Here is an 18247-nt window from a genome sequence, read left to right as displayed (position 1 = left end):
AGTTACTCAGTTCTGTCCCCGGATAACCAAATAACAAATAAATCGTGATATTATTTTCTGCCTAACTAATTACCCTTTCCCAACTGAAAACACATAAAACACATACACATATATTCATGTATGTGTTTTATAGGCAAGAACAACTCAAATTATTGCCATTCCCACTTTGCTTTGCTCTTCCTCTTGTACTCCTGCTCCAAAAAGCACCTTAACTTATAATTAAATTGCTGTCATGATTACCGCAACTTTTTTTATTTATTTCTGGTGAAAGATTAATAACATTGACTGAGCAGTACAAAGAGGATAATTTAGCCTATCTGCCTGAACTTGATTTGATTAATGTATTTTGGTCGGAGGCTGTCATTGAGACATGGCTGTACTGTATTAACTTTTTCAGAGATTTGAGTGGGTTACCTCCAGGGAGCTTAACACCTGAACTGATTGTGTGATAATTGTTTGTGATGTTATATGCTCGTGTGCAGACAAGCAGACATTCTCTAGTGCTGCTAAAATCCATGAGATGACCACTGTAATCAGCCCTTCGTATTCTTTAAGTACAGATCGCTAACTTTTATGTGCATATTGCACAAGTTTCATTTATCACAGTGGTGTCTAAATTGTGACTTAATGGTCTGTACTTTCTCCTCAAACAGAAGTTAAAGGGCACGCATTTCGTCAGCCATGTCCCATTGGTCAGTGCCATTTCCAGGTCAGGCTATGACACAAATGTCACCCGTGATGGTGACAGAACACTCGGACCGGGTGGCACTGGAAGTTATTAGCTTGGACGTGAGGGTTCAGCTCCGTGAACCATGCGGCATAATTCATCTGATTAATGTGTCACGGCAACTCATGAATATTCATACTTTCCACCTGACTGATTGTGAAGAGTCAGAAAAAGAGTCATAGGATAAAACTAGTTGAGGTAGAATCACCTGAGGACTGCTGTACTCATGCTGCACAAAGATGGAGTATCTGGGAATACTTGCTCTGGTGGACAGAATCCATATTATCAATACAGTTTGCTTATCATAAATAAAATAAATATCCATATGACGTGAGATACATGAGAAAAAAACAGAACAGGAAAAGGGAATTTAAAGGGAAGTTATACCTTGTTTGGATAAAAGCAGTATTGACTGTCAGCTGAAATAAGGTAAGCATGAAAAGAAAGACAAAGTAAGAATGATGGCAAGATAATATGAGATTGAAGCAAGATAGAAAGACAGAAGCCAGGAGAAATGAACACTGAGGGAGGACAGAGACCCACAGTAACAACAGAGGTCGATGCAAAAGGGAGAGGACAGAATGTCTGATTAGGAATACAGACAGGGAACACGGATTCAAACATGTGTGCTGAAGGATTATATCAACCCAGAGCTGCTTAAAATTTCCACCCAGACGGGAACCTCACAGCTTTATTGTCAGATAGTGTATGAACCCTGCGTTCCCCAAGAGACCCACTGTCTGCCACAGCATTGACCACTGTCAAGCTCTGGAGACCAGCACTGTCTCATGAATATTGATCTGACCCTCCACCCCCAGTAGGGGGGCAGTGGTCACCTGCGCAATTATTTTGAAGGATCTACTCGAAATGTCCATTGATTTTTCAATCTAATGTGAACAACAAAACCAGCATGTTACCTTGGTGATGAACTACTTCCTAGAATTTGACGTATAGAAATAACAGTTGGTTGAAACATTTTTTCTGTGTCTTTGGGACAGAAACGATCTGTGAATTTTTTTTTGATGGTTGTTAATTTGCACTGGGTTTATGTTCTCAAATTCTCAAATTCAAGTTGAGTGCTCAGGTAGATATTTTAAAGCCCACCTTCTCTCAGCTGTCCTTTGTCATTTGTCATTTTTCTTGTTGGAATTATCCTTACTTTATCTCTCTTTGTCCTTTCTCTCATTGCTCTGTAGTTCCTGCAAGGCTCAAGGTTATATTTATTGTCCCACTAGTGGAGATGTATTATGCAGCATGTGTTCACATAGTAACATAATACAAAAGGACATCAACAACAATACCAACAATGAATTACATATCTAACGGACATGGCAATTCATACCAAGTACAACTATGTCAGTGTGCAAACTGTGACCAGGGTAGTGCAAAGAATCCAGCCAGAGTGCTAATTAATATAAAGCATATCAATAGTACTTGGGATGAAAGAGACTACTGATATGCATAATAGCAATTAGCACTCTGGCGGCATTCTTTACGATGTGTCATCTGATATTTTAATTGCTTAAAAAGCAGGCACAGCAAATGGAAACCCCTCTGAGGCTTTGTTTCTTATCCAAATTTCCACTCAGAAAGCTGCTTTTCAAATACAGTTTAAAAAGTGCCAGTTCACTCTGAGAATTAATGAAGGGGAAGGCTTGATAAACTTAAACCGCTCCTGTTTTCGTCTTCAGGAGGTGAGCGACGCCGACATCATGGAGCTGGTTCACAGCTCGCTGGGGCGGATGACCATCATTCGTCAGATCTTCCCATTGTGGAGAGACACCAACGTTCGCTGCATGAGGAACAATCATCGCATCTCCTCCCTGCTCTGCGACCCGCAGGAAGGCTATCTGCAGTCTCTGGAGGTAAAAGGCCCTTAAAGATTCCCTGTTGAAGCTCCTGAAATATTGACACTCATGTCTCATGTTTTTATTGGACTGTGTTTGGGTGATGTTAACCTAACTCCTTACATTTTTCACGTTAAGTTTCAAAGAGGGTTAGGGTTAGGGTTGACCCTTGCCTTCGTCATCCCAGGTTCTACAATTCTGTAAACGCTACACAATCATCTAACCAGGTGAATTAATCAGAAATAAAGAATATTTTACTAAAAAAATGTGGACCTTAAATAATGTTCTAAGAAATCAATCATAAAAAACGTTATCATTATTAGTTTAGATGTCTACACAACGCTCTAAGTACAGGCACAAGAAAAGATATGCAGATAATTTTGTTTCAGCTGTGATTCAGATTTGATTTCAAATTCCTGCTTTTGGCTTTCTAATCATCGTCCACTGTAGGCTTGAATGGTGGTGGTGATGGTCACAGCTGATTCCAATACAGACAATTTTTGTAATCAGAAAAAATTCAAAACATCGAAAGGAAATTCTCAAAATGCTCCAGGTTCTCCGCTGCAAGTACCCACTGTGCTCCAAACAGTCACAAATTCACCAACACAAGCTACTTTCAGAGGGGAATATGAGCTTTGAGGACGGTGAAACAGTATGATGGATGTGGCTATATTGAGTATTTGACTAGTGGCAAGGTTGTTTTTCTTCCCTGTTTTTCATCCCTTTTGCTGTGAGTATTTATAGGACAGCAACTTTGTGTTTTAGAAGCAAACCAGTGTGTTTCATCCAGTTTCTCCAGCAGCAAACAGGAGGTGACTTGTTATCAGCTGGAGAACAGAACCATTAAATAAACATGGTTTGGTCTTTTTTCACTTTGGGTACAGTACATGTGCTTTGAGGGGTTATGAGCATGCTCTCTGCTTGATCACACCCCTTTTTCACAGTTAAAGTAGTGACTGTACGGCGTACATATGTAGCCATGGTGTAAGACAGTGTAGATAAGCATCTGCCCAGTGCCACATGAAGACAAATATTAACTGATTATGTATGCAACTGAATATAGATTAAGCTCCCTAGATAAGGTAATTATGAGGGACATGAATGTCCATGAATATAAATGATGTGAGCTCAACGTGACTGGGGAATAACGGGCAGAACAGAGTAAAATATTAACTGGAAAAAAAAGCTTGTTTTTTTTTATTAATGTGCAAAACTACTTAAAACTGAATATACCCAACTGTAGGCCCCTAAAAACAATATCTTATTTGTTAATAAACTGCTGAGATATCAGGCTTAAGAGAGGCTTCCATCGTCGAATGTGCTGTGTGCTCTGAAACAGATTATGCTGTTTATGATTTGTATCAAGGATTTGTCAGCCAGGAAGCCGAGCTTAGGTAAATTCAGTTTGACAATGAGGGCCATATGCCCTTCAGCACTGTCACAGTTTTGTTGTCTAACACAATGTCATGTCATTTTTTGGGTGTTCATAGTAACCTTGATCCGTCTCCCTCTTCATGCTTTCTACAGTGAGATAGCGCCTCCTTACACCTCTTGCGTTTTCCTTTTGCTCTATCCATCTGGAGCACAATGACTGTGTTCCCTGTGGCTCTATTGAAATGTTCATTCTCCTTTTCATCCATACTCCGGACAGATGGCAAAACCATGTGGTATGTGCACCCATAGTTTTCAATAATTCACATGAAGGAGGGTTAAATATCGGGTAATGGCAGTTTAAGCATCCATCAGAACAGTTAAACACTGAGAGAGAGAGCGCAGTGCTTTCCGGTGCTAATCCCTTTCACAACCCGTCAGATGTGGTGAATTCTCAGACGTCCGGAGCTCCTCGCCATCTGACTGAGGTGACCTTGAGGCAAGTGAACTTGACTTGTACGATGTCTCACCGCTGAGTCTCGGACCGAGGTTTAAAGGTGTCAGGAGCTGAATGGCTAGAGTGGCAGCTAGTATTGCTTCCATGGATCTTCTGCTGTGGGAGGATTTGACTTGACTTGACTCGACCCAGAGGATCTATCAAATTGACTGTCACACCAAGACAGGAGGCAGGAGAAATGATTCCTGGCAGAGTGACTGCGGTTGGAGGGAGACAGTAGACGGAAATGGAATGACTGAACCAAATATAATTTTTGCTTTGCAGTTTCAGATCACACCACGGTACTTAATCATCACTTTTACCTTTTGCCGTTGTCATGTCAGATATATCATTTCACCAGCTGCAGGAATCCCGTGAGTGTCAGCAAATCAACTTCAGTGCCTCACCACCAAGTTTCTTTCAGGTCTAAACATGCCAGAGTCAGAGGGAGGTTACTGCTGGGTCTTCATGTCCACACCAAACAGCCACCATAACATTATTAAACAAAAGAAAAAAAATAACTCCTCACATTGCTTTTCATTCTCTCTCCAAGTGAGGAGACAAGCTTTTATTTCCCACTGGGAGTGTTTTTTTCACCAGACTGAAAGACAAGTGCTTTTGAGTCATTGCTTCATTCACAGGGGATCACAATGGCGCTGTGTGATTTTTCTTGAGCCCTAAAAACTAATATTTGTTTTCCCTTTTGTAACCCGAGCTTGCATTGTTGTCTGTGTTGCTCAGCACAAACAATAACAGCCAAATCCTAGAATGCAGAAAATGACTTGTTTCCCCCTCCCCCTTACAGGTGTCCAACCTCTACCTGTATGACAGTGTTTTGATGCTGGCCAACGCCTTCTATAGGAAACTGGAGGACAGGAAGTGGCACAGCATGGCCAGCCTTAACTGCATGAGGAAGTCTACCAAGCCGTGGAATGGAGGATGGTCAATGCTGGACACTATCCAAAAGGTATTTGAGCCTGAAGTTACCATTTATTTCTGCTTAACAAACCTGCTGCTTTGTTTTTTTCTATTTTTTAAGAAATGCCAAATGACAGCTTATATGAATGATTACGTTCGAACGATTAACATCTAAGGATTAATGAGAGGCATTAGCAAGTATAAAGATGGTTTATAAAGTCAAAAGGTTCTTTAGGAATGTCCATTGAATTGCTGTCATGCTTGTTGGAAACTCCCATCAGATTCAAATTCACTTATTTTTAAAATACCCTCAAGGAAGCTGATTATTAGATGTGATCTCAAGGTTTGGCCTCGGGATGGATTTGTGGCAGAATCTGGGCTTTGATCTCTTCATGCTTGTGTAACCCTCTCAGTTCTCTCACTGAAATTAGGCTGCATATCCTGGAAAGTGGCTTGATTTTATCCATTTCAATCTGATAATGGAATTTTTCAGTCTTGCAGTGAGTCATGTAGGTTTAATCTCAAGTGTGACATTAGGTGACCAAGCAGGGCATGGAGAACAACAAACAAGGGGCATTCTCCATATATTGTTGTGTTGGTGTCATTTGAACCAAACTGTAAACTTAACTTGATTTGATTCTGGTCACAGTTTGAACTTATTTCAAAAATGCGCCAGAGTGGTTCGTGTAAGGTGGTTTTACCTCACCAGCGAAAAACCGTTTGTCTGAAATGATAAAATAGCCTCATGCTGGTACCTACAAACCTGACTGAACGACTGTGTGATTAAAGGTATCATTTCCAAATGGTATAGTGTGAGCAGTGAACGCTTCCCTGTGATGGTTATCGACTGTAAAATGTCACAATTCTGTAACCGGTCCAACTCAGCTTCATTAGTTCAAATCTCTTCATGTACTAATTAATTCTTGCAGACTATTTTCCTTTGCCTACACCTACAGAGCAGAAACACCACGTTTTCTCCTGTGTGTTGACTCATACACGGTAATTATTTTGTGTCCGTTGTTGCTACAGGGACGGATCAGCGGCCTGACAGGACTGATGGACTTCCGCGCTGAAGGCTCAAATTCCCATGTGCAATTTGAGATTCTTGGAACCAGCTACAGTGAGACGTTTGGGAAAGATGTGAAACGGGTCAGTCTATAATGTTTTATAAGTATATATTGTCTACTTGTCTGTAAAGGACACCTCATGGTACACTTGCTGTATCTCACTGTTTTAGCTCATATCATACGGTGTAACAAGTAGGTTAAAATTAAAATTTTCAATTATTGGCCAGTTGGTGGTCTCTTGATGGTGTAATGTATGCCCCAGCAGGGTGCTCCACCTTTCTCATTTCACAGCTGTGCCATGTCCCTCTTCTGTACTGTATGCATTATACCACAGACCAATCAATTAGAGCTTCTGTATCAAACTCCAGCTTTTGTTGGTAGATGTGATTTTGCATGGACTTACGTAACTGTGCATTCTGTAGGTGTTGAAGAAACAGCAGGTGCTCTGAAGCCACTGATCAAAGAAGCTTTTCTTAGACGTTGTCTCAGTGTGACCACTTACAGTGTGAGGAGAGAAATGAAAGTGAAATTAAACTATTTCTCTTTTTTTCAAGCCCCCCTCTGCAACCTTTTTAGTTGGGCACTCAATTTCAGTCCTTGAGAACTGGTGTCCTGCAGCTTTCAGCTCTTCTCTAATAGTTAATTATCCATTACATGCAAGCGTGGCTGATTTACTACCAGGAAGGTCCAAAGACCTGCGATACACCACTACTCCCACTTCCACAACCCAGATTCAGAGCAGTTGGGACGCTGTGTAAAATGTAAATATCATCACATTCTGTTTCATTCATGTTTCGCACAGTATCCCCACTCTTTTGGAATGGGGTAATAGACAGCCCTATAGGACACCAACAGTAACACTTTTACTAGAAATCCTTGGGATCCATCGGAGTGTCTAATAGGAACAAATACTGTATAGAAAGGCTTCCAATTGTCTATTTTTGCATGTTTTTTCAAAGGCTGCTGGTTCTCAATCTTAATCCTCAGAATCTAAAGCCCTGCTGGTTTTTTCCTCCCTTTTTCTGGGATGTCAAGTGAATGCAATTAAGTACTGGTAAGATTGAAAATCAGCTGTTCTGTGACCCCTGAAAACCACGGTCACAAGGCTTGATAGTGAGGTGTCAGGTATGAGGGTGCCCTCTACTGGAGTGTTATCTTTCATTTTCACACTCCAACCATTCTGTTTTGATCGTTAATAAATTGTGAGCTGAGTGTGTTCTTGGTGTTAGCCGTACTCACAAACAAAACACACCACTTCTGCTTTGCCCTTGACTGTTAGTCATAGTATGTTTGATCTGTGGTTACGTGTTGAGCGTCTGTGAAAAAATAACAAGCAGGCTACATGAGCTTACTGTTAAAAACACGTATGATCTTTGAGTGTTGCAGAGCTGAAGTGAGATATTGAGAGCATTATTTGTGCACTTCTCTTAGCTGTAATTTGTTTGTCGCCATGGATGCCCTGATTCAGTCAGGGACTTCTTACAGAATGAAGAGGAATCGAGTTTCTTGGCAATCTATGTAGAGCAGGACTGACCAGAAGCGGTAATGAAGATTTAATCACCACTCAGCCTAACTGAAATCATGAAGCCAATTCATCATAATGTGGCCATTAGCATTAGCTAGGAAGAGACGCACTACACGCAGCGCCATGTGTTTACACACACACACACACACACGCACGCACGCACGCACGCACGCACACACACACACACACACACACACACAGGAACGAGCATACACTTTCACATCCACCAGCAGAGCCACACATTTAGACACAGCATGACGCACACAAACAGCGGAGCCCCGGTGTACGTTCACACACAAACATGTAGTGTGCGCTCTGTTTTGGATCTCAGGCATTAAGAGCATGCAGCCAGGCGAACAGAGAACAGAGGCCAGGGAACACACTAACATGTGGGCGCTTGTATCTCAAAATCATTAGAGGCAGAAGGGGACAGCAAAGCCAGATAATAGGATGCCAAATGCATTCAGTGCTCTTGGTCATTACCTGGCATGTCTGTCTGTGTGTCTGCCTGCTACTTGGCAGAACCATTTACTGTGAGAAAGCAGACACAGATTCGTGCACCTCTCCTCACTGTTTCTCTGTAAAAGGATGTTTATTTTTATATACGTTTATATTGTGTACGACAGGTGTCTATCATCAAGAAAAGCCACAACATTACATGGTTTTCTTTGCAATGCGCTGTAATGTCATGTTACTTTGTGTTTTTCAAGTGGAGTGTCACCGTGATTGCACATGCTCCACCCCCCCGACCCACATCCACCCCTCAGAGCTACCCTCATTATGTCCCCTTCTCTTCTCTCTTTTATCTTTTCCCCTCATTTCATCTCCCATCCTTTCCACTCCACTCTCTTCTTCCCTAACCCTTTCCCCCCATATCTCAGCCATGGCTTCCTCCCTCTCCATCATCATTTATCTGCATTCAGTCCATTTTCTCCCCAGCCTGATGGTTCTTAGATGAGGCGTCTTTCTGGTTAGAAACTGTAATGAAGACTGAAATACTATTTCCTGGATGGCTACTGTGAGTTTTCTCCACCATCCAGTGTTGCTGCAGAGTGATCGATGCGGTTGTTGTTGTTTTGCTTTCCCAGTTTGCTCTTATTGATGTGTCAGCTCGTCTCTAAGCAGATATTGCTAATGACTTCCAGCTTACACGAAGCTCTTCGTAGAGGAAAGTCAGTTCATTTGAATGTAATTGTTCCTTCTTATTCAAGCACCATGCAGTAGTTATCTCTCAAATGTGTCCACGGTGAAAGTGTGGTATTACTGTGTAATTCAAAATCACATTCTTGGTCACATTTGTATGCTTGATGCTGGGTATTGTCTCTGAAAGGGACAGCTCCAAATTCTCCTCATTCAATTTTCCAGTTGAAAAATACATAAAAATATTTTTTTTCATCAACTTCTTAAAAACATTATGCAGCACCACTCACATGCCATAATGCCATTTCCAAATAGGCTAACCTGTGCTGGAAATAATATATAGAATGGCTGCCTGAGACATGTGATTACACTTTTAGCCTTCGATTGAGAGGAAGTGAAAAACAGCCTCAGGTTTAACAATAAACAGAAATCTGTTGGCTCCGTCAGCTGCAATGCCATTGTCAGTGCAATGTTTTAAATTTATAGGAGTCTTATCACTTATATCGTTCCATTTTCTCCCACATAGCCAAAATAGCTTGTAGCTGTATCCTCGCTACAGAATACCACACCAGAATCAGCACAAGTACATCCATCCAATTCTGGTTGCCAACAAAGCTCGCCTAAGTACACCTAACTAGAGCTGATTGTCACCCTTAATCAGCCCAAGTCCATAACCCCCAAACCTAGCCAAATCTGACAGCCGGCTCACATTAGTTCCTCCAGTGCTCAGACAAAGCCAACGGTGCTGAGACTTGGTTGCAATTGGCTACGAGGGTTAAATGATGACAAATGAAGGAATTTCCTTATTGGCCATCACCAACCCTTCAACCAGTAACAGTCAATGTATTTTGGCGGTGGAGGTCACATGAGCTGCATGCACCTTGCTGAATGTTGCATTTACCAGACCACAGTTGTTCATACTGTAGCTGATGTAGTTGTCCAATTGCTCAACCCTATTTGTGACTGGCTTGTGAAGCAGAAAAAGCATTAAATAGTCTCTAAAGGGTGCTTCTCTCTCGCCAACAATAGATCTGCAGGGGGTTGATAGGGCTGTTCATCCAGTGATTAATTTACCAGGCACTGAGATTTCTAGCTTTTAGAAATGTTCTGGCTCATATAGGGTTTTGAAACCTCCCCCGCCTGCTTGAATTTTCACCTGCTCAAAGATAAAGAACAGTGTTATGAGTAGCGGCTATTAGTCGTAATACCACTAGTATTTCACATGCCGAAACAGCCAACATGAAAGCAATCATAGCTGTATTTTCTAAAATGTACAGCAAAATAATGTATTGGTACATTTCCAAGAATTACTTTTGAATGATCTATGCTTTGATTATTACCCATCTCTAAAGTGATAATTAGGTTTATATATTTAATTTCACAAACCTCTGTGGGCATACCAGGCAGTGACTGAAATTCATCAGTCGACAATCAGCGTCAATAAAATTAACAAATTGCTTAAAGCTCTTATAACAGAAATGAAAGAAACCATATTAGACTAGTGAAGTTATTTTGCCTTAGATAATTAATACTGTTATACTGTATGATGAACTGTAATTGTGTGCAAATTGCCTTTTCTCACAAGAGTCTGCATTAAAAGGAAAGCATTAAACTGGCAGCACTACTTATCGTTGTTCCTACTGCCACACTGGCAAAAGTAAGCCCTCTTGAGAGGCTCAAATAATTGGATGAAAAGTGGATGATATTCCTTCATATCCCTTAATTTATTCTCTCTCATGTGCTCCAATCCATCATAAAAACAGAATCGAACAAATGCTGCCAACCTTACAGCCACCCAGATCATTGAAATGCACATCACCTGCATTACCTGCTCTTTGCGGCTCTCACTCAAGTTTGCCTCCTCCTCACTGTCATATGTCTATGTTAAAGAGACAGTTCACCCCAGAATACATGTTCTTTCTCCCACCTGTAGTGATATTTAGCTTGTTCTGGCGACAGCGCAGGATGCAAACAGCTGTAATGTTAGGTTACAGGTTACATCGGTCAGCTACAAACTAATCTCCACATGCTAGCAATGCTAGACTCTAGATAAGAGACTAGATGGATAAATAGCACAACAGGTAAGAGGAAGAAAAGTATTTTTGATTTTAAGGTGAATTGTCCTTGAAAGACTTTTTTGAAGCCTACAGTGCATACAATGAGCCTACAGACTTCTTTCAGCCTTTCTCTCTATCTTGCATGCGGCCTTTTTAAAGCAACGTAGCAATTTATGCTGAATAGAGGATAGAGTATAAGTCTGCCTGCTACATACTAAATATATGTATAAAAACACATACCGTAAATAAATACAGGAATGAAGGAAGACAGGAAAAAGTTGATTACTGAGAGTTTTTATTTTCACACGAGACTTTTCTGCGGGCTGCATGGTGGCGCAGCAGGTAGTGCGCGTGCCTCACAGCACGAAGGTTGCCGGTTCGATCCCCGGGTCAGGCAGGGCCTTTCTGTGTGAAGTTTGCATGTTCTTCCCGTGCATGCGTGGGCTCTCTCCGGGTACTCCGGCTTCCTCCCACAGACCAAAAACATGCTCATTAGGTTAATTGATGACTCTAAATTGTCCGTAGGTGTGAGTGTGAGTGTGAATGGTTGTTTGTCCTTACATGTGGCCCTGCAATCGGCTGGCGACCGGTTCAGGGTGTACCCCGCCTCTCGCCCATTGTAGCTGGGATAGGCTCCAGCCCCCCGCAACCCCGAAAGGGATAGGCGGTATAGATAATGGATGGACTTTTCTCATTGCGTTTCATTTGAGTGATTTCATTTTGAAATAGAAAATGAACTCACCTCATCTAATTGCCTCGTGTTTCATTTTTGCTCATTTCTATTCTTGCTTCTTCGAAATTGTTCACATTATTATTATTATTGTTTTACTCTCTTTTTCTGATAGGGCAAAGCGAATCCTGCCTCACGTTGTTCATTAGAGGTTAGAGTGATAGACTGGCGCCATGTCAGCCCAGCTCATCTCTAGTATATCAGGACAGATAAGATGTCTCTCGTCTTGACTAATTTAAATGGCTGGCTTATTTTCTGCGGTGTTCCTTAGTGATTAGAGATAATACAACTGGCACCATTCCAGGTTTTTCGTCTAAGATGACGCACACAAAGTGGAATATTAAGATGAATGTTTAAGATGTGCTGTATGCAGTATAGATGCAATATTATCCCATGGGTGTGCGCGCACACACACACACACACACACACACACATATATATATATAAAATTTATTATTATTATTTATTATTATTAAAGACATGGATACAGTACATGTAGTAAGAACAGTAGGTTCAGTAGCAGCAAATGAGGTGGACAGCTCGAATGTGACATATTCAACACACACTCAATCCACTCGGTGAGTCACACAAAGGAGTGTGGGTCAATAATAAGCTTGGTACAGTAGCATGATGGGCTTGTCGATATGTAAGCACCTGTCGGACTACAGGGGAGAAAGAGAAGCAGAATAGAGAAACTGGCTCAAACTATGGTTCCACATCCAGAATGATGCAGTTTAAATTGTGCCATGAAGGAGAACCGAGCACTCTCTATAAGATTTTTAGGAGCTACTGTAATTGAGACAGTTGTCGATTTGACTTCCATCCTTTGTCGTCTTCAAGTGGACATTGGCATTTACTCAGCCCCATTACAGATGATTATTTTATGGTATTGAGCATCATAAGCATTAGCTAAATAGCGGTCATGTTATTGGTGTGACTTTTTAAAGGATATTCCAAATTCTCATTGACTCGATATTCTCCATACTGCTAGGAGGATAAAAAACAAAGCACGCACCTTAAGTTAAGGAAAGAAACTGAACGTTTTGATCGCACATATAATAGGTACACTCTTCATGATCGATTGCAATGCATATTTACACGAAGACCTAAATCCACCATGAGCTGACACCTCAAAGAAAGAAACAGGAAAAATGCTAGATAAGCCTCTTTTTTTAAAATTTGGTGTCAAGTCGCATGTTTTGGTATGTTTGTTTGCTGTGGTTTTGTCAGCAGAAGAAATCTGAATAATGTGTTAACATTTGACAGCAAAGCAATTATTCATCCACAAATGACATTTTCAAAGCTGGTAATCAAATATCACAGTGTCTGCAGTGGAGTGTGACTCGTTCATATGCAGGTGGTGTGGCTTTGCTGTATGTATTGTTTGTGACCTTCCCGGTGGCATGTTGGTGTGCAAAGCTCTGTGAAGTAGAAGTGTTCCTCTTTAGTGTTCTTCAGTTTACAGAGCACAGATTGCTCAGTGTTTTTCACCGAGGACGAAGCTGCTCATGGAGAAAATAGTCCCCTGTGAAGCAAGCTACGCAGACTGACATTTTGCCCCTACACACACACAGGCTGGACACAGTCACACACATCCATATGCACAGATGAACAAGTAGACTTACAATGAGAGTGTGCAGTTCTTGCCTAAATTGAACTCATTAACCACATACGGCTCAAGATCCACTGTCACATTACCAAACGATCTTATTTAACATTTTTCTGAGCAAAGTGCAGCACATGAAAAGCATGTAAATGCATATTTCATAACCCTATATTTACAATGAACGGCTCCATGGACAACTGATCTCCATATTGTTTATGTGCGCGCAGCGCTCAGATAAAGAAGACATATTTCTTGAGTGATATCCTGCATGTGGAGAAAACAGTTTATATACACCCACACAAGCTGGCAAGTTATGAACATGATTCACAAGCAGCTTGCAGTGAAGCTATACATAGAAATGCAGTGTAACTTTTAAGACTGAGAGAGTATTTGGAGGGGTCACATGCTGTGCAGATGGTTTGTGATGAACAAAAGATTTAACTAATAATGAAATATTCTTCTGAAGTTTTTCCGAGCCTATTTCTTTGGCTCATATGCTTCTGTTTCATTCACAGTTGAAAGCCTTTGTTGCTGCTGCCTGTATCTGTAATAATTGTTGTTTCATCCTGATTGTATAATCGTTTGCCTTTGCAAATGATGTCAGTGACAGTGATTTATGTTTGTTCATTTTGGTTTTCTCATCAATCTCGACTGGTAGCCAAACGGAACATCAAAAGAATTCAAAATCCCATTTTTAAAAATGTAAGGACAATATGCTCTGTTTTTTCCTGCTCTGATATTTCCAGGCCCAAACCCAGCTGCCTATGTCCAATCAAGTAAGAGAGTAAAGGAGCCTCAATATTTCATGAAACTAGAGTTCAAAGTTAAGTGCAGGACTTATGATGAAAACTTGAAGCTTAAAAATATCTCTACTCCTGTTCACAGTTTTGATCTCTGGTACCCTTTTTTTGACTTAATATTGAATGAAATGTCCAGAGCCATCTTCTCAAGGGCCAACACTCTTTCAACATTTTGTTTAAACCTTCCCTCTCTGTTGGAAGTGAGTCATGTAAGCTGCCTATTAAGATTCAGCTCAATGTAATTGTGCCAGAATGAGACACATGTGCAGTTTCTCCCAGTCAGAATTACCTAGTTTGAACTCAGGCTGAGTGCTTCACAAAGGCAACATCTACACAAATAGTTTAATAATGTGTTTAAAGATATTGAATTAATGATAAATATAAGATGTCATATTTTGTGAGTTTAACAGAAACATGTAATTGTGATACATCCTGCTAATCAGAAAACCACAGTGATCCAAAATGAAGAGCTAGGACAAAAGCAAAGCATGCATGCAATTACATGGACATTTTAAATTGAGTAATTTAGCAAAACAAACACAAAAAAAAAAGCATTTGGCAATCTGCCTTTAAAAGCTTATTGCTAATCTCATTGTTGAGTACAGTGTGTTTCTGTGGGAAAGGTATCTCAATGGGGCACATGTGCAGACTGACAGGTGCTGTGGCCAGAAAGGCCTGTTGTTTGGCCTTGGGCCACCATTCTTGTCCTGTCAGCTCAAATCTCATGGACTCCTCCAAATGATGTGTCAGATCCTGGAGAATCCTTGTCCGGCTAGCAGCACTGATTAAGAATTGAACAAACATCAGCTTCCCAAGTTGAGACATAGCTCAAAACGTTGACAGTGTGGAATGAGAGTTATAAAGATGAGAGAGAGTTTAGGTAGAAGAGGAAAACTCAAACTGATGTGTAACATTATGTCTGCTTTTTATTCTGCAATTTTTACATGACGAGTACAACGTCTTAATTCTTTAATGTTGCACACCTGCTCCTGCCTTTTCTTCCTCCTATTATCATCACCACCTCCATGTGTATGATGAAAGTTTTAGTGTAGATAGCTTACAAAGTGTGTCAATGCATTACTTGATTAGAGGGACCTAATAGCATATTGAAAGAAAATGCTTGTTGTCTGGTCACCAGTTCAGATGTTAACATAGACGCTGACCACTCGGTGTTGAATGAAGGATGGTGACTTTACTCACAGCTCACTCGCATTGTTATTCTGATGCACTGTATTCATGGTTTAGTTACATTGGCGATAGATTTATTAATGATGTGCTTGACACATTTGTCTCTCGCAGACCTGCTCCTTTTTTCCATTTTCCTCATATATCTGATTTTTCCTTCTTCCCATTAGCTGGCGTCTTGGGATTCCACTCGTGGCTTGAATGGTAGCCTGAAGGAGAATCGGATAGAGAGCGGCATGCAGGGAGTGACGCTCAAGATTGTAACATTGCTGGTAAGTTGTGGGAGTACACTGAATCTATTAATGCTTGACCTGAGTAGGCTAATATCTGAGTAACAAAACAAACACCACAATATAGAGACAAACACATCAGCACACTAATGAGGTTGTTCTTCACACCCACAGATTAAGCAATTCTTTCTCTGAAACACACACTCGAACACACAGAATACTGTGAATTCTAGTTTTAATTAAAACAATAACATGAATTTTGATTATTATTACTTGCCTTGCATTCTTTATGTTAATGACACTCAAAGTTTCCTACAGATGTTTCACAGTAAGACAATCCATTCATTAAAAGCATACAGCAGGGAGAAAGCAAATAAGACAGTAAGAAGGCTTCTTAGAAAACACCAGCAAATTTTTCATGTTGTCTCATGCCTAAGGGGTTCAGGGAGCTGTTATCACGAGGTCTTGGTCACACTCACTTGGAAGATAAACTTTAGGTCTTCTCCATCTTGTCCTGTGAATCTAGAGGAACAGACAGCTGGTGAAAATCAACCCTACATTGCAGCAGCTGTTCTCCAACTACCTTCAGCAGTTCTAGCGGCTGAAGTCTCTCCTGTCCTCCTCCTCAGTCACTTCTCCTCCCCCTCTTGACGTTTTTTCCTCGTCTTCACACATGATTTACCTGCACCATATTTATTCACATAAGTTCTGCTCAGCTCTCCCCTGGCAGTGTCACTTAATCAAGTCATTTGCCTCTGCCCATTTTAACACCCCTCCCTCGCTTCTCCTCTCGGTCCCTCTCCCCCTATCTTCTTCAGCTCTCTTTACTTCTTCACCCATTTAATTCTGCCCTGACACTTTCAACCCATAAAGAAGAACCACGGTGGGCTGCAATAAATTTAAAATGGCAATTTCCACGTTGATGAACCATAGCAGTTGCCATGGCGTCATGTGTTACAGGTCAACAGCTGCAGAGGAAACTATTTTATTAAGATGGAGTTTAAGGTGGATCACCTTAGAAGCTCTTCATAAAGGTGTCACCCCAAAGTTCTTAAGATGACTAAATGTGTCCTCACCTCAGGCGACAATCTGGCCCCGAGGAGATTATGGTGCATCTTGATAAATGGCATGCTTGTGATTAAGTACACATACTCTTCTCTCTTCCAGTTTGAGGAGAGTTCACACACATTCAAATTCCTCAGCATTATCATTGTCAGTGACGCCTTATCCAAAAACTCCTTTAACCAGGTGTACCATACTCATTCAAACAGGAAGAGCCTTTTGTGATGGTGGCAGAGAACATTCTGGGTCAACCCAAGAGATACAAAGGTTTCTCGATTGATGTCCTGGACGCCCTGGCCAAGATCCTGGGCTTCAAGTATGACATATACCAAGTCGGAGATGGGAAGTACGGCTCAGCACTCCCTAATGGATCTTGGAATGGTATGATTGGAGAACTCATTGGCAAGGTTGGTGTGTTTTCTTTTTTTTTAATTCTCAGTCAATCATTGTCCAGATTTCACTCAAAATGATTATTTTTCTGGGAGTCAGGCCACATTGTCTTGTTTTGAACTGGGAGTCCAATTATAAGGCTCAGTAAAGTGGAAAAGATTAGAAAAACATTGTATGGGCCAACAGCATCTATGTGCAAATCAGTTTTCTCCAGTGGATGATATCACAGATTGATTGAGTTGGGTGTGATTTGGGCTTTTTGGAGAACACAGAAAAAGTTTGAGAACTTTACAAAAGCCATAATGATGGCCCATGTTTCTGTTCATGTTTTATTACTTTATGACACAGGCACTCTCACCCCACAATCTTATTCCGTTGTTTACCAGAGGGAACTGTGCGATTGACCAATTAGAGTGAACAATGTGGTTTTAAACACAAGAATCCTAATATGATTACTACCTCTGTTTCCAGCATGTGTTCACTGAAATTACTGGAAGCAACTGATGTTTTCTGTTGGACAGAAACAGACTTTATACTTCATTACACAAGTTATGTTTCCTCAGACAAACCACATTACGTTTACTGATGATGGATAATCCTATGTTTCATCATAGCGTAGTCAGATAATTCAGAGTGGAAATTATCTAGACTTAAAAAGCACTCTTGAGTTCAAACCTCCATGAGGGCCTAATGATCTCCCTGGTTATTATAACCCAGATTCCAGAAAAGTTGGGCCATCAAAGTTAGCAGTGTTTGGGGTAGATGACAGAATAGTTCTATGAGGCAAGGCAAAGTTTGGTCCAATATTGATGAAAGATCACTGTGTCAGAAAATGAGAAGGATTTCCTCCTGCTGAGAGCATGAAGATGCACAAAGAAATTATCTGTCTGAGTGGGTAGTCGAGAAATATGTGTATTTTAAAATTGAAAATGTGTACTGACTGTGGTTCTTGTAGAAAAGCATTAGTATAACAAAACCAATCGGTTTCTTCTTTTTTGGGAATGAAAAGGTGGATGCCAAATTTCCCTCCAATTTTACTGTTACTTTTACAGATATGCTAGAGACACAGTGGCCTGACGGTGTCTCTAGAGAAACA

General features: G+C 40.9%; 1 protein-coding gene across 4 annotated transcripts in view; it reads left to right on the top strand.

The window, feature by feature from the left end:
• Positions 1–18247, top strand: part of grid1a (glutamate receptor, ionotropic, delta 1a) — a 232473-nt gene that overhangs the window by 189578 nt on the left and 24648 nt on the right. For all 4 annotated transcript variants that reach the window (XM_070977037.1, XM_070977036.1, XM_070977040.1 and 1 more), the window contains 5 exons: positions 2419–2592; positions 5247–5408; positions 6389–6508; positions 15640–15741; positions 16971–17168. In XM_070977037.1, coding sequence (XP_070833138.1) covers positions 2419–2592; positions 5247–5408; positions 6389–6508; positions 15640–15741; positions 16971–17168 — 756 coding nt within the window. The remainder of the gene's footprint in view (positions 1–2418; positions 2593–5246; positions 5409–6388; positions 6509–15639; positions 15742–16970; positions 17169–18247) is intronic.

This window comes from Chaetodon trifascialis, chromosome 13, assembly GCF_039877785.1.
Source record: "Chaetodon trifascialis isolate fChaTrf1 chromosome 13, fChaTrf1.hap1, whole genome shotgun sequence".
In the NCBI taxonomy this organism is placed as follows: domain Eukaryota; kingdom Metazoa; phylum Chordata; class Actinopteri; order Chaetodontiformes; family Chaetodontidae; genus Chaetodon; species Chaetodon trifascialis.
The sequence above is the reverse complement of the archived record's forward strand: the minus strand, read 5'-3'. Positions and strand labels throughout refer to the sequence as shown.